The sequence below is a fragment of the Tenrec ecaudatus genome, chromosome 13 (assembly GCF_050624435.1).
Source record: "Tenrec ecaudatus isolate mTenEca1 chromosome 13, mTenEca1.hap1, whole genome shotgun sequence".
NCBI classification, from domain to species: domain Eukaryota; kingdom Metazoa; phylum Chordata; class Mammalia; order Afrosoricida; family Tenrecidae; genus Tenrec; species Tenrec ecaudatus.
This window is the reverse complement of record NC_134542.1, coordinates 45468746-45488647: the sequence shown is the minus strand read 5'-3', so window position 1 is coordinate 45488647 and position 19902 is coordinate 45468746. Positions and strand designations below refer to the sequence as shown.

General features: G+C 37.7%; 1 protein-coding gene across 1 annotated transcript in view; it reads right to left on the bottom strand.

Moving 5' to 3' along the window:
• Positions 1 to 6368: 6368 nt before the first annotated feature.
• Positions 6369 to 19902, bottom strand: part of LOC142423931 (large ribosomal subunit protein eL33-like) — a 107922-nt gene continuing 94388 nt past the window's right edge. The window contains exon 2 of the mRNA XM_075529074.1: positions 6369 to 6687. Coding sequence (XP_075385189.1) covers positions 6369 to 6687 — 319 coding nt within the window. The remainder of the gene's footprint in view (positions 6688 to 19902) is intronic.

Sequence of the window (19902 nt, the reverse complement as noted above, 5' to 3'; positions counted from 1 at the left end):
GTGTACTCAGGTTGACCTACTCCTTTGTCAGGGTGACCATGGGCTGCAAATGCCCAGCTTTGCATTGTCCCCATAGATGCCTAATGGGTGCCTGAATTCTTGCAAACCCCTTTATTGTGGCATGGCCAGCTAATTTTCATTTAGCTCAGGTTTTCAATGGAGAAAGCCCCCTTTATCCCTAATCTCTCTCCCTTTCAAATATGAACTACCAACCTTTTTGATCATAGCCCAAAGCTTCAGCCATTTAGCCACCAGGACCCCTAATCACCTCATTAGATGCAAATGATTTTACTTTTGAAGAAGATAATACATAAACTGGTTCAATAAATATATAGTATGTGAGAGATTGATGAATTGTATTCCTTCTAGTTTTACCTTTTCCCTAAACATTCTATTTACAGTATCACCTCACTGCTAACAGTGCTGACATGCCTCTTCTCCTTTCATATAAAGGTTCATGTATTGTGGTCTCTTGCTTGTGTGTGTGTGTACATGCGTGTGTGCGTGCTTGCATGAGAGAGAGACCAAGAAAGATACATTTTTTATTAATTTTTTTACCATGAAAACTCTGACAATTCAGAATAAACCACTTGATTTGAAGTTTCTTATATCTACCGGGAAAAAACAAAATTTTGACCCTATGTTCCATGTTGATTTGGTGGGCTGTCACCCTTTATAAGCTGGCTGCCATCCCATTTTACAGAATATCTTACCCAAAATTTCATTGAGGAAGATTAAATCTTCATGTATTACACCATGTACATCTGTCACAGGGCACCTACTGGGATGATTTTTTGTTTATAATCTTTCCTTTTCCAATTGCTTTAGGCAGAGTTTTCCTGGAAGAATAAAATTTGGTCCCAAATTCTCCTAATAGCCAGACATAGAGTTTCTGAAAAATTTCAGTTATGCAAGCTGAACAAATATTAGCTTTCCAGTGATCACTAATTTCATTTACAAACTCGGCCTACTTAACGGAGTCTTTAGGTTCAGGCCCATCTCCTCCTCAAGAAGAACTTGAGAAATGTCAGTATCAGTATTGTCCCCGTTGAAATTCACAATGAATGTATCTGATCAGAACATGATCTTTCATTTATTTATTTATTTGTGTCAGTCTAGGAAGGATTCATTTCTTCCCTTAAAAATACAATGATTGATATATATCCACAGAGGTATAAAGTCATACTGCTATAAAATTCTACAGCAGACAACTGTGTCACATTGACTCCCTGTTGTATTTTAGGCACTCTGATAAGTACTCCACACATAAGGTAGGTGGTACATCTGTTAGATGAAGAACCTTGAATTCAGAAAAGAATAAGTATAGTATAATTTCAAATAATTCATGACTATAAACTGTCTTTTCAGCATATTACTCAGCGTCTTCCTTTCTTTTTATGCATTAAAAACTAGCTCTTCCTCAGTCTGACAAAAATGTACCTATCCTCATTATCTAACACATACTTTTCATTTGTGTATCATTATTGGTCTATTAATTTTACAAATTAAAAAAAATATTTCTCTCAAATTGAAAAGATCTATTTTTTCAGTAGTAAAAATTATGAAGAAAAAAGTAACTATACATTGATTGCATATATAAAATATATATAAATTTAATATACATGAAACTAGATGTTAAATTAATTAGAAAGATCAAAACAGAAATAGCAAAACTAGGACTTTCTTTTTCAAATGTTGCAAAGATAATGGGGTGGAGATGAGTGCGGTAAAAAGAAATCACCAAATTGAGAAAACTTAGGCAAATATTCCTCACATTGCAAAAATATTTATGACTGCTCTATTTTTGAATAAAAAAATTATTTGAGCCCTGAAAAAATTGAAATGGATAAAATAAATTCCAAAAAAACCTCAAATCACTGCTATGGAGACAATGCTGACTCAGTTACCCCCTGTGGGTTTCCAGAAAACCCAATCTTTCTTTTGAGGTGTTGATGGTGGTTTTGAAATGCAGACCATGTGGCTCTCAACTCAATGCATAACCACTCCACCACCAGGGCTCCTAGACCTATAAGAGTCTAAATGAATAGGAAAATGGTACTAAAGTTTACATATACTAGTGTATTTAAATTTTATTTGAGAATCTACTGAAAAACATATTCCAGGGCCCTACTATGTAGAAATTCTAATTAAGTAAGTCTGATGTTAGATTAAGGAATGAATGCCATTACTTCAACAGTGGGTGCTAGGAAGGCTTTTTATTGACACACTTTAAAATGCTTCTTTTAAATAATTAGGAATAAAAGTCCAACTAGCTCAGCCATTAAAAGGCCGAGGCTAGCAGACTATCTTAGAAAACACAACCCTTCAAGCTGCTGCCTACAGGAGACACAGTTCAAGAGTACAGACAAAAATTGGCTGAGAATCATAGGCTGGAGATAAATATACCAAGAAAATAGCAATTCAAAGAAAGCAGAGGTTGCAATCCTAATCTCAGACAAAATTGATCTCAATGTGCAAGCCATAACAAGAGATAAGGAGGGGCACTATATAATGCTCAAGGGAAGAGTAGACCAAGGACCAGTGAGCATAATAAATATATATGCACCTAACACAAGACTCGGAAAATTCATCAAACAGTGCAAAAGATGAAAAAGAAATTATAGACACAACACTTATACTAGGTGGCTTTAATAAACCACACTCCAAGAAAGACAGAACACAGGGAAAGAAGCTTAGCAAAGAGGACACAGATTACATTAAATGAGATGTTACAATTAAGTACTACAATTAGACGTCTTTGATCTGATAGATATTTTCAGAGCTATGCACCAAATGCAAAATAATTCACAATCTTTTCAAGTACAATGGCACATACTCAAAGATAGATCACATGCTGGGACAAAAGTTGAGTCTGTGTAAATTCAAGCACATAGAGATCATACAGAGTTTTCTTTCTGACCACTATGCCATAAGGCTGGAATTCAATAAAAGAATGATTATGAAAAAAAGGAAAACAATGGGAGGATGAATAATTCTCTATGGCAAAAGGAGTAGGTACTCTTCCCGATCAGAGATGAAATCAGGAAGTTTCTAGAAACCAATGAGAATGAGAATACGATGTACTCAAACCTTTAGGACACAGCAAAGGCAATGATCAGAGGAGGTTTGATAACAATACATGCAAACATGAAAAAGGAGAGAGACTTATGATTGATATGCTGACACAAAACTTACAGCAACTAGAGCAGAGCCAACAAGACAATCCAACTAATAGCAAAAGAAAATAAATAATAAAAATGAGGGCTGAGATTCATAAGAGGGAAAACAAGAAAACTATGGAAAAAATTAATGCAGCTATAAAGTGGGTCTTTGAAAGGATTAACAGAATTGAAAGAATAGACAGGCAAACCTAACCAAAGAAAGGATGAAACAAATTTCAATAGCAAGGATGAGGGATAAAAGAAGGGACATTACAACAGGTTAATCACACAGTACTACAAATGCCTGTATGCCAATGAATTCAACAACTTGGAAGACAGGAACAAATTCTTGGGGGAAAATAATCCCTCCCTAGATTATTACAGATGGACATCAAGAATCTCAACAAACCCATAGCAATAGAAGAAATAGACCAGATAATCAAGGAATTACCAGCAAAAAATCCCCAGGACCACATGGCTTCACAGGAGAATTATATCAAGCTTTCAGGGAAGAACTGACACCAATTCTACACAATTCTCCACTCTTCCAGAATATAGGAAAATATGGCATACTCCCAAACTCTTTCAATGAAGCTAGTATAACTCTGATACCAAAATCAGGCAAGGATACTACAAGAATTGAGAACTACAGATCAATATTCCTAATGAACATCGATGCAAAAATCCTTAACAAAATACTGGACAACAGAATACTAAAGTGTATAAAACAAATAATTCACCATGACCAAGTGGGATTCATACCAGAAATGCAGGGATGGTTCAACATAAGGAAGGCCATTAGTATTATTTGCCGCATTGACATGAAAAATTATTGGAACCACATGATAATATCAATAGATGAAGAAAAAGCATTCGACAACATTCAACATCAATTCCTGTTTAAGACACTCAACAATAGGAATGCAAGGAAAATTACTTAGTAAAATACAATCTATATATGAAAAACCAACAGCCAACGTGGTAGTCAATGGAGAAAAGAGGAAATACAATCACACTGAAACAGGGGACCAGAAAATGATACGATATCCTGTGTTCCCAATCTTATTTAACATCTTACTGGAGGTCATAACTAATAGCATAAGGCAAAGAAAAGACATCAAAGATATTTGCCTCGGGAAGAAATAGGTGAAACTACTGCTATTTGCAGATAATATGATCTTATTTATGGAAAATCTCAAAAGTGCCACCAGAGGAGTACTGGAAGCAATAGAGGAATGTGGCAGAGTGGCAGGAGACAAGATCACCAAACAGAAGTCTATCAGACAGCTGTGCACATCAGACAAGACCAACAAAGAGGGGATCAAAAAGATAGTAAAAAAAAGAATGAGGCATTCTTATGAGGCATTTAAATGATAATAATGAATTGTACACGCAAAAATGTTGAAGTGGAAAATACTGTATGAGCTGTATTTTTATAATAAAAAAGTTGGTTTTTAAATATCTAATAAAAGATAATAAAAGTTAAAAAAAATAAAAGAAAAAGGTAGTACCCTTCACCATAGCCAAGTACAAATTGAAATTTTAGTCAGGTATATACCTGACTAAAAAAAACAAAAGATTTGTACAAGGAAAATTAGAGAACATTATTGGAAGAAACCAAGAGTGTCCTCAACAAATAGAAGAACATTCCATGCTCATGGGTCTGAAGACTCAATACAGTAAAGATCTCAGTTCGTCCCAGGCACAATGTAGGTTCAATGCTATCCTGATGTGAATACCATCATCTTTCTTCAAAGAATTGGAAAAAGCGACTACCAACTTCATATGGAGAGGAAAGAGGCCCAGATTTAGCAGAAAACTCCTCTCAAGAAGGACAGAGTGGGGGGCTTGATTTACCTGACTTGAGTACATATTAGACTGCCACAGTTGTCAAAACCACATAGTATTGGCACAATGACAGGCACTCAGACCAATGGAAAATAACTGAAAACCCATAAATAAAATCATCAGCATACAGGCAACTTATCTTTAATAATGGCCCCAAAAATATGAAATGGGAAACGGATATCCTCTTCAACAAATGGTGCTGAAAAAATGGATATCTACCTGCATAAAAATGAATCAAAACCCTTACCTCACTCCATGCACAAGTATAAACTCAAGATAGATCACAGACCTTGAGGTAAAACTCCAATCTATTAGAGTTGTCAATGAGGGGTTTGCATCAACCTGAAAACTTTGGCACAGGGAATACATCGGTTATCAAAAATAGGGAAGGACACAAATACAGATGAGTCACAAATTGACAAGTGGGATATACTGAAGATAAAACACCTGTGTACATCAAAATAATTCACCAAGAGAGTAAGAGTAATAAGAGAGCCCATGGACTTGGAAAACATCTTTAGCAAAGAAACCTCCAGACAAAGGCCTTATTACTAAAATCTACAGTATTCTGCTAGCTTCCACTGAAATAAAGCTAATCGCCCACTGAGAAGGTGGGCAAAAGAACTGAACAGAAATTTCACAAGGACAGAAATCCAAATGGCCAATAAACATATGAGAATATGTTCCCAATCATTAGTCATAAGAGAAATACAAGTTAAAACAACTATGATATACCACCTAACACCTTCAAAGATAGTCCAATTAAAAATATCAGAAAGTAACAAGTGTTGGAGGGGGTGTGGTGAGACAGGAACTCTCATCCAGTGCTGGTGGTCTTGTAGGTATGTACAGTCACTATGGAAATCAATTTGACAATATCTAAAACAGATGGAAATCAAGCTACCATATAAGCCAGCAATCCCCCTACGGAGCATATACCCAGAAGAGGGAAGAAACAAAGCACATGTCTCTATTCGTGGACGATAGCTACCGATTACTTATCTCACGATTAAACTTAACTTGGTCTTGTTCAGATACCTTCCAAGAAAACAAAAACAAAATGATTCACAAAGACCAACTAACTCAAAACACTGCTTTCGTCATTAGTCTTTTAAGTAAGATAGAAGCAAATGAAGACATCTTCACGGAGCACATCATAACCACGGAATAATCTTGGATTTACCAATATAATCAACATAGCAAGGTCTAATCAAAAGATTCGATTTTTGAGAAGCTTTGATGGACTAACTAAATTTAATACCAAGAGATCAGCTCAGAAGGTTATTGTGATTGGTTGGGCTATTCTATTTTTTTGGTTTTGTTTTACAAATGCACAATTTTATTTATTTAATTTTAAGTTTAAATCCTCCAGGAGTACAGCATCACATGGATTCTGTGTCCGATAGCCTGAGCAGTCAGGTAGCTCCGGAATTTGGCCCAAACCCTGCCACTGTCTCCATGGGCAAGAGGTACCTTTTCCCAGATGACTCTGGTTTTCTTCGGTTTGCCGCCAGGCGTCACTATGTTGTTCTTTGCTTTGTGCACATAAGCACATCTCTTGCCTAAATAAAATTCTGTTTCATCTCGGGTGTCAACACCTTCAATTTTAAGCGCCGTGTGTTCCCTCTGGTTCCGAGGACCCCGTTTATAGCCAGCTAAAATGGCCTTGGACCACAGCCTTCAAGGCGTATTGCTGTTGACCAGATTTTAACATTGGTAAAGTCCTGTTCCCAGCAGGCCCCCACAGGGTCTAATGTGGCGGAAAACGCTGGGGTGTTCTAACTGGGTGGCGGGGGTGTTCTAACTGGGTGGCGGGGGTGTTCTAACTGGGTAACCTTACAGGTTTTCTCACAGCACTCTGGACCACCAAAGGGAATTTCAAGAAAACGGAAAGACTCATTGGTGAGAAAAGGTCGAAACAACTTTCCATCTCAACAATCTTTCTCTGAGGAAAGCAAGGATTATCCTTTGAGAATGTTATTTATTTATTTCAAAGAACACTTCAAAGGAACACTGAATTATGTTGAAACTGCTGTTTTGATGTGCTGTAAATCAAGAACACAGGGTCCTTGAAGGAAGAGTTACGGAACTGGAGGCACCACCTTCAGAAGTGGATTGCCCTAGACAGATGATTCTGGCAAAAGCAATAATTTCACATGTTCTTTTTGCTTAATAAAGGTTTCTATGATCTTGTACAAATACTTACCTTCATGTATATGGTATATGGATACATCTATGGTATCTAGATCTAACATATGTAGATATATATAGACATAGAAATAGATAACTAGATATCAGAGAAGTTGGAATAGACTGAGGAATTCAGAAAAAGTACTATTTAAAAAGGCTGGTCTGAAAAATGATAAATTTTTTTAACTTCAGCTTTTGGGACTTATTCTATACAATCTAAATTGCATTAGCTGTTTTTAATTTTCTTATGCCATTATAAATTTTATTATTTAAAATTTTATATAATAAAATTTATTATATAAATTATTTAAGGCAATACTATTTTTCTAGTATTTGAATACAATCTTTTTTCATAATTTAGCATATTTAGAACTATTTAATACATGAAAAATATAAATAACTAAAATTAAAACCCATAATGTTTTCACTAAAAATATTTATTATCAATTCAGTGAATCCAACTCAATTGAAGGAATGAAGAAGCTCAAGCAGAAAGTAGAAATATTTGACCAATAGTCTCAAAATTATTGTGTAAAACGATTTTCTCTTTTCTGAGTGACATTTCTATAACTCTTAGTGCCAAAAGACTAATATTTAGTGTCACTTGAAATTGAGGACTGATCGAAAGCATTTCCAAGGTGACATATAATCACAGCAATACATCCCACATTACTTGTTACATCCACAGTTAAAAAAAGATTTTGTAAAACTGTCTGAAAATAGTTTAAAAATTTGAGAAACAAAAATTGGAATAGGCTCTGATAGTGAATCCATATATATCTATAATAAACTTAACCTAAAATTATTATAATTATAAAAAATAAAATTGGTATACACATGTTGATCTTTTTATTCATGTAAAAGATCAAACTGATTCATTTTTTTAGTCATGTTTACTTTTTCTAAATATGTGCTATAAAGAGTCAACACATTCTGCTGCATTGAAAGTTACAAGTTCAAGTCCACCCAGAGGCACCTTGAGCAAAAGAGGCCTGCTAAGCTCTTCCAGAAAATTGGCCATTATAAACTCTGTCGAGTATAGCTCCCCTATGACAAACATGGGGCACCCAAGTTGAATTGAGCCTGTGGCAACTGTTGGTTGTGCAAGTATTATAATGCACTTTTCCTCACAGAGTGTCAATCTTTCCCATGCATTTAAAAAAATCCAATCTACTCACAGGTTACGTACATAGCTTTTAATCAAATAGAGACTTGCTTGGAAATTATTTGATAAAAGTATAATTAAATTGCATTATCTTCCCATGGTTAAATTCCTGAGGTCGGGTTCCTTTCACCTTTTTCTCTCCAGTGATGACACGCATGAAGTTCATAGCCAGGGAGCCTATACTGACTCATAAGCACCATAAGAGATGGGGTAAAAATCTTCCCCATGGGTTTCCAACCGCGATGGAAGCAGACTGTCACATCTTTCTTCCTCAGACCTGCTGCTGAACTGCTAACCATTTGGTGAGCAGCCTCAAGTGTAATAAGTGCCTGATAAAAGTGGCATGCAACCATCCACACTGTGCCATTCTGGGAAGTTAGAAACTTCCATCTAAAGTGGGAGAAACAAATGCATACACATAATCTCAATCAGGTGTAATGAGATCTGGGTAAAAATCTAAACAGGATACAGTAGTGGGACAAATATGAATCCACATACACAATAAATCAAAAAGTATTGCTATTTGAATTCCAAAGAAACACGCTTGTTCCAAATAAAATGTATTTAAACATGTCTTTGTGGTCAGTGAGAGCAGACAGACTCTCAACAAGTTGCCTTAAAAAGGGACTGGGATCAGGTATAAGGCATCATAAAAATAAAACCAAAATCTTACCATAGTGAATGAAGGGGGAAGTGCAGAGTGGAGACTCAAAGCCCATTTGTTGGCCAATGGAGATCACCTCCCAGAGGGGTCTAGAGGAGGAGCTGAGTCAGTCAGCACCTATGGAGAATAGAGCTTTCCTCCAGTTCCCGAATGCTTCCTTCCCCTCCCCCCCACTACCATGATCCGAATTCTACCTTGCAAGTCTGGATAGAGCAGAGGTTGTACACTGGTGCAGATAGGAGTTGGAGGCACAGGTAATCCAGGGTGGATGATACCTTCAGGACCAGGGGTGTGAGGAGTGATGCTGGGAGTGTGGAGGATGAGTGGTTTGGAACGGGGGAACCAATTACAGGGGTCTACATGTGACCTCCTCCCTGGGGGACGGACAACAGAGGAGGGGGTGAGTGGAGACGCCGGATAGAGCAAGATATGGCAAAATAATAATTTATAAATTATCAAGGGCATATGAGGGAGGGGGAGCAGGGAGGGAGGGGAAAAAAGAGGACTTGACGCAAAGGGCTTAAGTGGAGAACAAATGCTTTGAAAATGATTAGGGCAAAGAATGTACAGATGTGCTTTATACAATTGATGTATGTATGGATTGTGATAAGAGTTGTATGAGTCCTTAATAAAATGTTAAAAAAAAAAAGAAAGAAAGAAAGAAAAGGGAAAAAAGGGACTAGGGTGCGGGGGGGGGGGGGGATCCAATCAAAACAGTGACTTTCCTGTGGGTTATAGTTAATTAGCTACAAAGGTTGACTGATTTGCAGGGATTTCCAGGGTGTAATATTGATAGATTTTCTCAAAGAAAATGGGTAGATCAAAGGGGCTCAGTATAAAGAAGTTTTAAGAAGATAGAAAAGGGCTCAAGTAGATGTAGGCATGTTGATAAACAAGAGCTTCCCAATTTGGATATTTTTTGGCTAATAAAGTTTTCTATTATTTTGAGGCAATAACTTTTGACCTACCTTTGTAGTTCTATCAAATGATAATGTTATGTCAATACATAAAACAGAGTGGTAATATTTTCTCATGTGTCTCCCTAGGGCTAGTTTTCATGTACTTCTTCCAATATGTAATCCCTTTATGCCACGTAGAAAGGATTGGGGTTAGAGATTTGAATTTATGTGTAACAAAGAGGGCAGGATGGTTTTTCAAAGATTTTTAATGAGATAAAACACAGAAACACTCAATAGCCATTCGACTTTAATTGAAATCACATGTTTCTTTTCTTTACAGTAACACAAGGCCAAGAATAGTCTTTTGGCAGTCAGTAGGGTTTTTTTGTTTGTTTTTGTTCCTATAAAAATGTCATTCTATTGCCTTTGAGTTGTAATAATCTTATCCAGGGTAAAACCTAGACTTATTGTGGTATGATCTACAAACAGAATGTTTATACTGCCCAGTCCATCATTCTGAGTTTAGGATTAATCCTGTAGGACACCAATTGTTATAGCTACTGCCTCCAGATTTATCCCTCTTTATTGCTTTCTGATTATAATTTAGACAGTTGCCTGCTGACATAATCGCTATGTAATCTAAACTATATATTCCAAGTACATTGATAAGGATATTAAGCTTCAATATACGACGCACTGAGGACTCAAAATCCTTGCTATTGCTGCATTAATGTTAGCACATCACAAAGGTATTTATGAATACCCAAATCTCTTGGAGTTATACTTGGCAGTAACTCAAGACATAATAGTAAGGAAGTCACCAACCATCTGTCAGTACAGCTGGGTAAGGGTAACAAGTTCATAACAATGAGAAAACAAATTTTAAGCAAAGGGTGATCACTGGTGACATTTTAAAACAGCAACAGCAAAATAACTGGTTATAAAGTAATTTTATTTTTTAAAGACTTGTTCTGCAGTAATGAATTATATCTAATCTGAGAATATTTTTAATGTGACTATGTATTTTGTATGCTTACCTCTATATGGGTGAAAGTGTAATCCTGATATTCAATAAACATTCTGGTATTATGAAAAGTAATGCTAAGTAAAGAATTGTCTCATATTGACGTTGTCCTTGTTGTTGGGTGTCATAGCATAAATTCTGATTCATAGCCACCTCACGTGACAGAGAAGAAATGCTCCGTGGAGTTTCTTGATGGTCATCACAACAAAAGTATTTCCTCAGGCTGCTTTCCTGCAGAGCAGCTGGGTGGGTGTAAATCACTAACATTTTGGTTGGCAGTCTAGCCTCTAACCATCTGTGCTTTCAAAGCAACTTCTTTATGAGTATCATAGAGTAATCTTGAAACCTTGTGTGTAAAATTAAGTCCATGGTTACACTTTCTTGACTAAATAAGTTGATATTGAATATGAGTTCCACAGGGCTAAAAGCCCCAAATGTCACACTTTTCATCAATAGCATCTTCCAGAGCCCGGAGCCTTTCAAAATTAATTTGAATGCTTTGCAACCCATTATTCCAGATGTTAGAGTTACCGTATATATTCGAGTATAAATCAAGTTTTCAGCACATTTTAATGCCATTTTTGTGGTTAAATTAAGTGCCTCACCTGATATTTGGGTTGGCTTATACTCAAGTATATACAGTATTATCGTTCCCATTGTACCAGTCAGACTACATTACAAGACACAAATGTTAGTAGGTAATCATATAACAAATTTAATTTATTTCTTAAAATCATCAAAAGAACGTGTTTTGTTCAAACGAAGTACCTCTTGATCCATGTAAATATTCCATATAAGCACAATGGAATGGTCTGAAATTTCCACTTTGTTGTGCTGTCCAAAGTTTGTTGTGATCCACGCAGTCGGATGCTTTTGCAAAATAAAGAAAACACAGGTAAACACACTCCTAGCATCCTCTACTTTCGGCCCAAATCCATCTAGCTTCAGCCAGGTCCTTTTCTGAATCCATGAACACTGGATACTAATTTCACAATATTAACACCACCTTGTACAGGAAAGAGTGATTGGAGGATGTAGTTAACGAGTGCAAATTAAGATCCAGGAGTCTGCTTCTGTTGTCCCTGCTGCCACTGGGCCACTATAGGCTCTCATTCCCAGACAGGTAAGACCACTCAGCTGGAGCTGGGATCCTTGTTGCCTTGTATTATTGTTGTTGTGAGGTGCCGTGAAGAAGGCTACAACCCTCTGTAGTGCAGAGTGAAACACTGCCCAGTCCCGTTCCATTTTCACAAGCGTTGTTCTTTTTGAGGGCATTGTGTTGGCACTGTGTTAATCCATCTAGTCGAGGCTCTTCATCTTTTTCACTGATCATCCACTGACCATATATACTAGTGCATAAACCGAGTTTTTCAGCACATTTTTAATACAGTGTTTGTGGTAAAATTAGATACCTCAGCTGATATTCGAGTCAGCGTATATACGGTAAATAAGTATGATGTCCTTTTCCAGAGATCTGTCTCTCCTGATATCATTCCCAAAGTACATGAAGCTAAGTCTCACTGCCACTTCTAAGTAATATTCTGATTATACTTATTCCCCAAAATATTTTATGTTCTTCTGGCCATCTATGATACTTTCAATATTCTTCCCCAAGCCATGATTCAAATGCATCAATTCTTTGGTCTTCCTTATTTATTGTCAAACTTTCTCATGCATTTCATTCAATTTAGGAAGCCATGGCATGGGTCACGCAAACCATAGTCCTTAGAGACACGTCCTTGCTATTCAACCCTTGAAAGCGGTCTTGTGCAACACACTTTCCCAATGTAATACATCTTTTGTTTTCTTGACTATTGTGTCCCTAAACACTGATTTGGGATCCAAGCAAAATAAAGTCATTGCCAATATCGATCTTTTCCCTGTTTATAATGATGTTATCAATAGATTAAATTGATAGGAATTTTGATTTTACATTAAGTTGCAATCTATATTGAAGACTGATTGTTTTCACCATCCATTCCTCCTTATTTTCAGCCAACAAGGTGATATCATTTGTTAGCATAGTTTGTTAAAAAGGCTTCCTCTAATCCTCACCCCATGTTCTTTATATAATCCAGATCTCAGATTATCTGACTAACATACATATTCAATGTATGTGGTGGAAGAATACAACCCTAATGCCTGTCTGTCCTGATTTTAAGTCACCCAATATTCCTTTGTTTTGCTCAAACGAAGTAGCTCTTGATCCATGTAAATATTCCATATAAGCACAATGGAATGGTCTGAAATTCCACTTTGCAGTGCTATCCAACGTTTGTTGTGATCCACGCAGTCGGATGCTTTTGCAAAATAAAGAAAACACAAGTAAACATATTCCTAGCATTCTCTATTTTCAGCCCAAATCCAACTAGCATCAGCAAGGTCTTCATGCCATGTCTTTGTCTGTCCAGGTTGAAGTTTTGGCAGCTCCGGGCTACAGGTTCTGTTGCAAATACTTTTCAATTATCTTTAGCAAAATTTAACTTGTGTGCAATAGTAATGATATGATTAATATTTTTCACATTCTGCTAGTTCTACTTTCTTTGAATCTTTTCTAGTTTGTTGACCAGGAGTTGTCGTCCAAATTCCATGGCACAGGTGGCTTACTGTTTCCAGAGCTTTTCTTGTTTGTTGAACCACTTCCATTGGTACCCTGTCAGCTTATAGACCACTTCCCACGCCTCAACCTGTGTGTGTGTGTGTGTGTGTGTGTGTGCTATTTCCTTAAGTCTAGTTAGGATGGCTTTTTCTCAGTATCATCAGACATTTACCATATAACAATGCTTGATTTCATTTAGTTTGAGGCAATTATACATTATTTGTGTACATGTTTTTATGTGAATGTATGTTTTATTTTTCTGGGTAAATGCACAAGAGTGTAGTTGCTGGGTCAATATGTTAAACACTATATATATATATATATATATATATATATATATATATATATATATATATATATATATATAGAGAGAGAGAGAGAGAGAGAGAGAGAGAGAGAGAGAGAGAGAGAGAGAGAGAGAGAATGTTAGTGTGTGTGTGTGTGGTGATTAGAGTATATGTCAGCTTGTATCTGCATGAAATTGTATGAGTGGAGTGCAATCTCCATCATGTCTCATCTATGAGTCAGGTCACAGACTGATGATGTAATCCTGGGGTATGGTATTTCTATGAGAGATACTGGGAACTTCTCTCTCTCTCTCTCTCTCTCTCTCTCTCACACACACACACACACACACACACACACACACACACACACACACTATTTCTCTTTCTCTCTTTCATCCTTCCCATTCTGGCTGGTTTGAAGTTTGTGTCTACTTGCAGGCGAGGCCTCTTGGCCACCAACCCTAGAAGTTGTCTGCAGCACAACATGATCCCCTCGAACTCAGACCCATAAGACATTACGCCCATGAACCTTTGATCTCTCTGCTTCCTGCTTTATCATTCTTCCTTTCCCTGTAGCTACTTGAACCTGAAGAGAGCTCTAGCTAGCATCAAACCTATGAACTTGAGTTGCACTGGACTGGGATGTCTTCTTGATATAACCCTACTTCTGGGTATAAAGTTATTTTTTATATATGTATACACCACTAGTTTTGTTTCTCTAGACAGCTCAGCCTAACATGCTTATATTATACATAGATACACATATATTCCCAAAAGTTCATAAAAATTCTGAATTGAAAGATGATATAATTTTACATGAATCTTTGAAACACCCTCATATATGTTTACGTATAAAATGTAACAAAATCTTTTGAGAATAACTATTCAATTTTATATCTTCCCTCACAATGTCTTTATGGGAGCAGCTAGCCTCACCTTTTCCCCACAGGGTGGCAGGTTGGTTTGAACCACCCACCCGTGGTTAGCAGTATACCAACTTCCCTGACAGCATACAAGGACACGATGAGAAAAAAACATACTTGTCTTGTTCCTGAAGTGAATGTGAAAAAGTTAGTCTGTCACTATTAAGTACAATGTTAGCTGTGGGATTTTGTCGATTCTTTGAATTCCTATTTTCTTGAAATAGTATCCTGAATAGATATCAGATCTCATTAATTTTTCCCCTGTACTTATTGATATGATTACTTGATTTCTCTATTTTTTCCTTATTCTTTTGGTGTAGGTTGCGTCAATTGACTTTTGAGTATTGAATCAGCATGTATTCCTTGACTAAAACAAACAACCGTATGAAGACTTCAAGGTGTGGAGAAGAGAACAGACAAGTAAAGAACCTTGGACACAAAGTGATTAGAACCTTGCAGCTTCCTTTGGACGCGCCATCTTAGATTTGAAACTGAGAATGTCGGAAACCCCACAATAACAATGGCGGGTCTTTTTCCATAGCTGAAGGAATGAGGGAAAATGTTGTAATTATCACTCAACTGCAGTAAAACACCAGGCAGAATGTAATGGCCCCACTCATGATGTAAATGCTGGAAGAGATACCTGGATCTCAACCTTTGTCACACTGTAATGAATCTCTTTTGATCTCTTCCACCTTCTATCATCTATTTCTCAGTCTCCCCCTCCAATTTCAGTTGAAACAATCCCATCATGAAGTAAGAAAATACTCCTCTCTGCTATGTGGAATAAAATTTAATTATATTTCAAATGTTTATAAACATCTAAATTGAAATACATATATATATATGTATGTATATATATATATATATATATATATAGAGAGAGAGAGAGAGAGTATTTAAAAGATCAATTGACTGCATGTTTCCTGCAAGCGACACTGCAAAGGGAACAATGTTGTATAACTGTCCATTAAAAGAAAACATATCAATTCTTTAGGGAGAAAAATCAATATCACGTGTTCTAAATAAGAGATTATTTTATTAATTGTGACCTTATATATTATTAGGAGAGCTCCATCACTTTGCAAAAGAAAATTATCTGGGTGTTATTTAACTAAATATGTAAGAATCAAATATATTTAGCAAAATTAAACCCTTGATCAGCAATGCCTTGTCTCTCTCCATCATATTTCAGACTTCTTTATATTGATAAAATTCTAAGGGAAAAATCATTGCAAAGTTAGATTTTTAAATGATTTCCACATTTCTCAATGAGCTCATATTCATTTTATGCAGATGTATTAGCTATCTATCATCCTCCAAAGATTGTCACCCATTTAAATCATGGCAGATTTAATATTACTACTGTGAATTCAAAGATTCATTTTAAAATCTATTCCTTTCTGTAAGACACATTCTTATCAAGTAAAAGGGGTATTTAAAAATGACATATTCATGGGTAGTTTAATGATGCCTTATAAATACAATGAAGTCTCTTTGGAATGTGTAGGCAAGTAGATTAAAATTGCATGGACTACTGACACTGCACAAATTCAAGTGCTCTTCCCAATAGGAAGACTTTTAATCACCTATGTGAAACAAACTAAAAATTGTATTTATTATAAAAGAATTATAGTTTTCTTTTGTTTCAGAATATTTTAATGTGAATGTATCATAAATAAGTATTGTAAGATTTTTTTCTGTATATTCATCCATTTTGAAATCTTTGTTACTAGTAAAAGGTAAAATATATGTAAATTTTATATCATGATGGTTTCTACTTCTTTAATTTTTACATTATCTTCTCAGTGCATGACATTTTTATGCATTTAAAAAAATCATTACCTTTTCCTATAATCACAACCTAGTAGATAATAGGCAAAGAGTTCAATATAATGACTTATTTTTCAAAAGACATAATTTTCCTTTTGAACTGAAAGAAATTAATACATGAAAAATAAATTTTAAATTATATAAAAGGCTTTCTGTTTTAGAAACTGTCAGTGTGGGTAGACTAGAGAAACAAATTCATAGTCATATGTGTATAAGAAAGAACTTTAGATACAAGAGCAATTGAATATTGAGAAAATACCCTAGCCTAGTCCAGATCAAGTCATAAATCCGATATTAACCAATATGTCTGATACCAATCTATAAAGTCCTCTTCAGACTCACGAAACACCGGCAATGACGCTGATTGCAGGAAGATCACAGGCCAGTAGGTGGGAAGTCTTGTGGGTCCAGTGGCATTGTAAGTATCTTAGCACTAGCAGGGGTCTCTATGTGGCTTCTCTGGTTCCATCAGCCTCTCTCCATGTGTCATCTCCATAGAGATGTATCACAGGGAGTGAACTGAGAGAGCTAGTGTCTCCCACCTCCAAGGAGGAAATACGGGATTACCCAGAATCCTCAGGAGAAGGCCATTTCCACACAGAGGCCTCATTGGCTATCTCCTGATTGATAGACTAAACTCCTCCCCGACACTCTTAATCCTCATATTTAAACCAGATTATGTAATTACCACAGAAAGCATGATTAATTTAAACTTTTAAAATTAGCTTACACACTTAAATACTTTCACTTACAGACTTTTCTAGATGTATTAATTGTATGTTAATGCACAAGTATTAGTTGTGGATTTTTCCAAATGATCAAGGATTGGTATGTTTTTTAAACAAATATTATGAAAGAAATCTATACCAAGAAATTGATTTATATGCAAGACTAAGAGAAAAAATATTGCTATAAAATAACCCTTTTATGATTGCTAGGTGCCCCAAGTCACTTCCCACTCAAAGGGATACTGTGCACAAGAGAACTAAAACACCATTCCTACTTTTTTTATTTGGGGGAAGGGTCTATTTTGTAAGGTACAATGTCAGTTTATCTGGTTGAGGGTCTTCTTTTACACTGACTGTCTACTTTATCTACCAGGAGTCCTTTCATATTTCTTGATAACATGTCCAATGCACGTGACAAAAATCCTCGCCATTCTCACTTCTAAAGAGCACTCTGCTTCTTCCAAAACACAATGTCCAAATCCCCTACCACTGAGTTGGTTCCAACTCAAAGCTACTGTATGTGAGGTTTCTGAGGCTGTAATTTATTAGGTGGCTAGATTTAGGGACAGGGGCATTGTCCCTTCCATGCCTGTGAAAGCTCCCATAGAAGAGATTGGGGAAAAAATAAGGCAACCATTAGACACCTATGAGGACCCCAAAATAAACACCTGAGTACCCCAAGTTAGGCCCAGTCTATGACATCACCCAGGTGGGCTCAACTCAGCCAATGGATCAGCCAATATCATCAAGCACGTATCCCCAGAGAGAGGCTTGAAATACCCTGGCTGTGGGACACTCATGTTCTTCCCAGCTCCTAATGTTGGAGGGTGTGTGTCTCCCTCCCCTGCGCGGGTGCACATGCAGCCATCCCAGTTTTTTCGCAGAGCCCAGAGCTGTTCTTTCTGTTACCCTGCTCCTGGTCAGCAGGAGGTTGAAGGGTGGGGGCACACATGCGACGCCAGCGGATCCCACTCAGGGGTCGCTCCAGGCCTGTATGGGGCCCACATGTACCTGCTCTGGGCCTACTTGCGGCCTATAGCCTCTTGGCCTCCATGCTACCACCTCTGGGCCCACATGCTCTAATCCTGTAGGGTTGGGGCTTTTGGCCACCCAAGATCCCCCAGTTGCACACATGAACGTGATTGTTCATGCCCAATGATGAACTTCAGCTTGGCTTCCACACGGCTTGGCACACGTCCCAGAAATAGTGTGTACCCTTTTGAGACCATAACATCCGAAAGTTGTCCTATCCTTCATAAAACTCACTTGGATCACAAAACAGGCTTCGGTATAAATTATTTCATCATGAGAGGCCAAGAACCAAGGCGTTACCCACTCGGGAAACCTTACATTGTGGTGCACATGACTTGGATGAAATCTTTTGGACTACACCTTTAAGGAGGGAGATGGGACCTTCTGCTCCCAGACAGGGCTATAGAACTCCCTGAGACCATGCAACCCTGCTCTTCTGAGTTTCTGTGACTGGGGCCACGCAAGGTGTACTTTGCTCTGGGACCATGCGTAATGTACGGCTACTGGAGCCCCTTTCCCCTCCCTCCTGCCTTTCTGCCTCTGCACCACATGTCTGCCTTTCCGCCCTGCAGTGCAGTCCTTGCCTGCCTCCAGGGCCCTCAGCCCCACTTCCTGCCATGAGGTCAGGACACTGCAGCCTACAGTTTGGGGAACTCTGGTACCAAAAGCCCTATTCGCTTTTCAGTGGTTTGTTCCTGGTTGCTGCCAGCAAACTACCATGCACTTAAATCTGGTGGTCTCACTGCAGGATGCTGGTTTCCCATGCTTTCTGACCCCAAACTCAGCCATTTCTCACAGTGTACCCAAACACATGACCCCATGGCCCTCACCAAGATGTCACCTCCCAGTGTTCACCATTTTGTTGCAGGGCAACTGAGCACATGGTCAGTCATTTACCAACCTCACCCAGATGGGGTCCACCGCTACAACCAAGGGGTGGGCAGGGACTTAGTGTCTGGCCCCACCCAGTTCCCACGGTTGTAGACTTGGGCTTTCACATAGATCACCCCCCAACTGTTTTCTCCTGTTCACAAACAAGTAGCTTGGTCCTGATTTGGGGTTTTCCTTAGGCTTTCTACTTGTGTGTTGTTTTGGGGCTCCTGTTGGTTGTTTTCCCTTTGCCAAGCTTTGGCAAAAGGCATTTGAAAGCAAGGCCACTGAAGTAACTTCTTCACTGCAGTAACTGCTAACCTTGCTGTTTGGAAAGACTTTTAAGTACTACTACCTCCCTTCCTTCGGCTCTCTGGCCTCCAGGTCATTTATGTTCCTGGTAGAGTTCTACTGTGTCCAGTAAAGGATCCCAATGTCCCTATAATGGCTGAATGTACCCTGAGTCAATTGACAGGTCTCTTGTCCCCATCCCAGGCTGCAGAAAGGCCATTCATAAGCCAGTGGTTGCCTTTGGAGGCAATTGGAAGGCCACTCCAAGCAGTGGTCCCACCTTTGGAGATTCAGGTGAATTACTCATGGAAATAACTCCCATCGTTGGTCCTTTGAGGTCACCTGAGCCACGGGTCTACATCTTGCTGGCTTCTCAAAAATGGTTGGG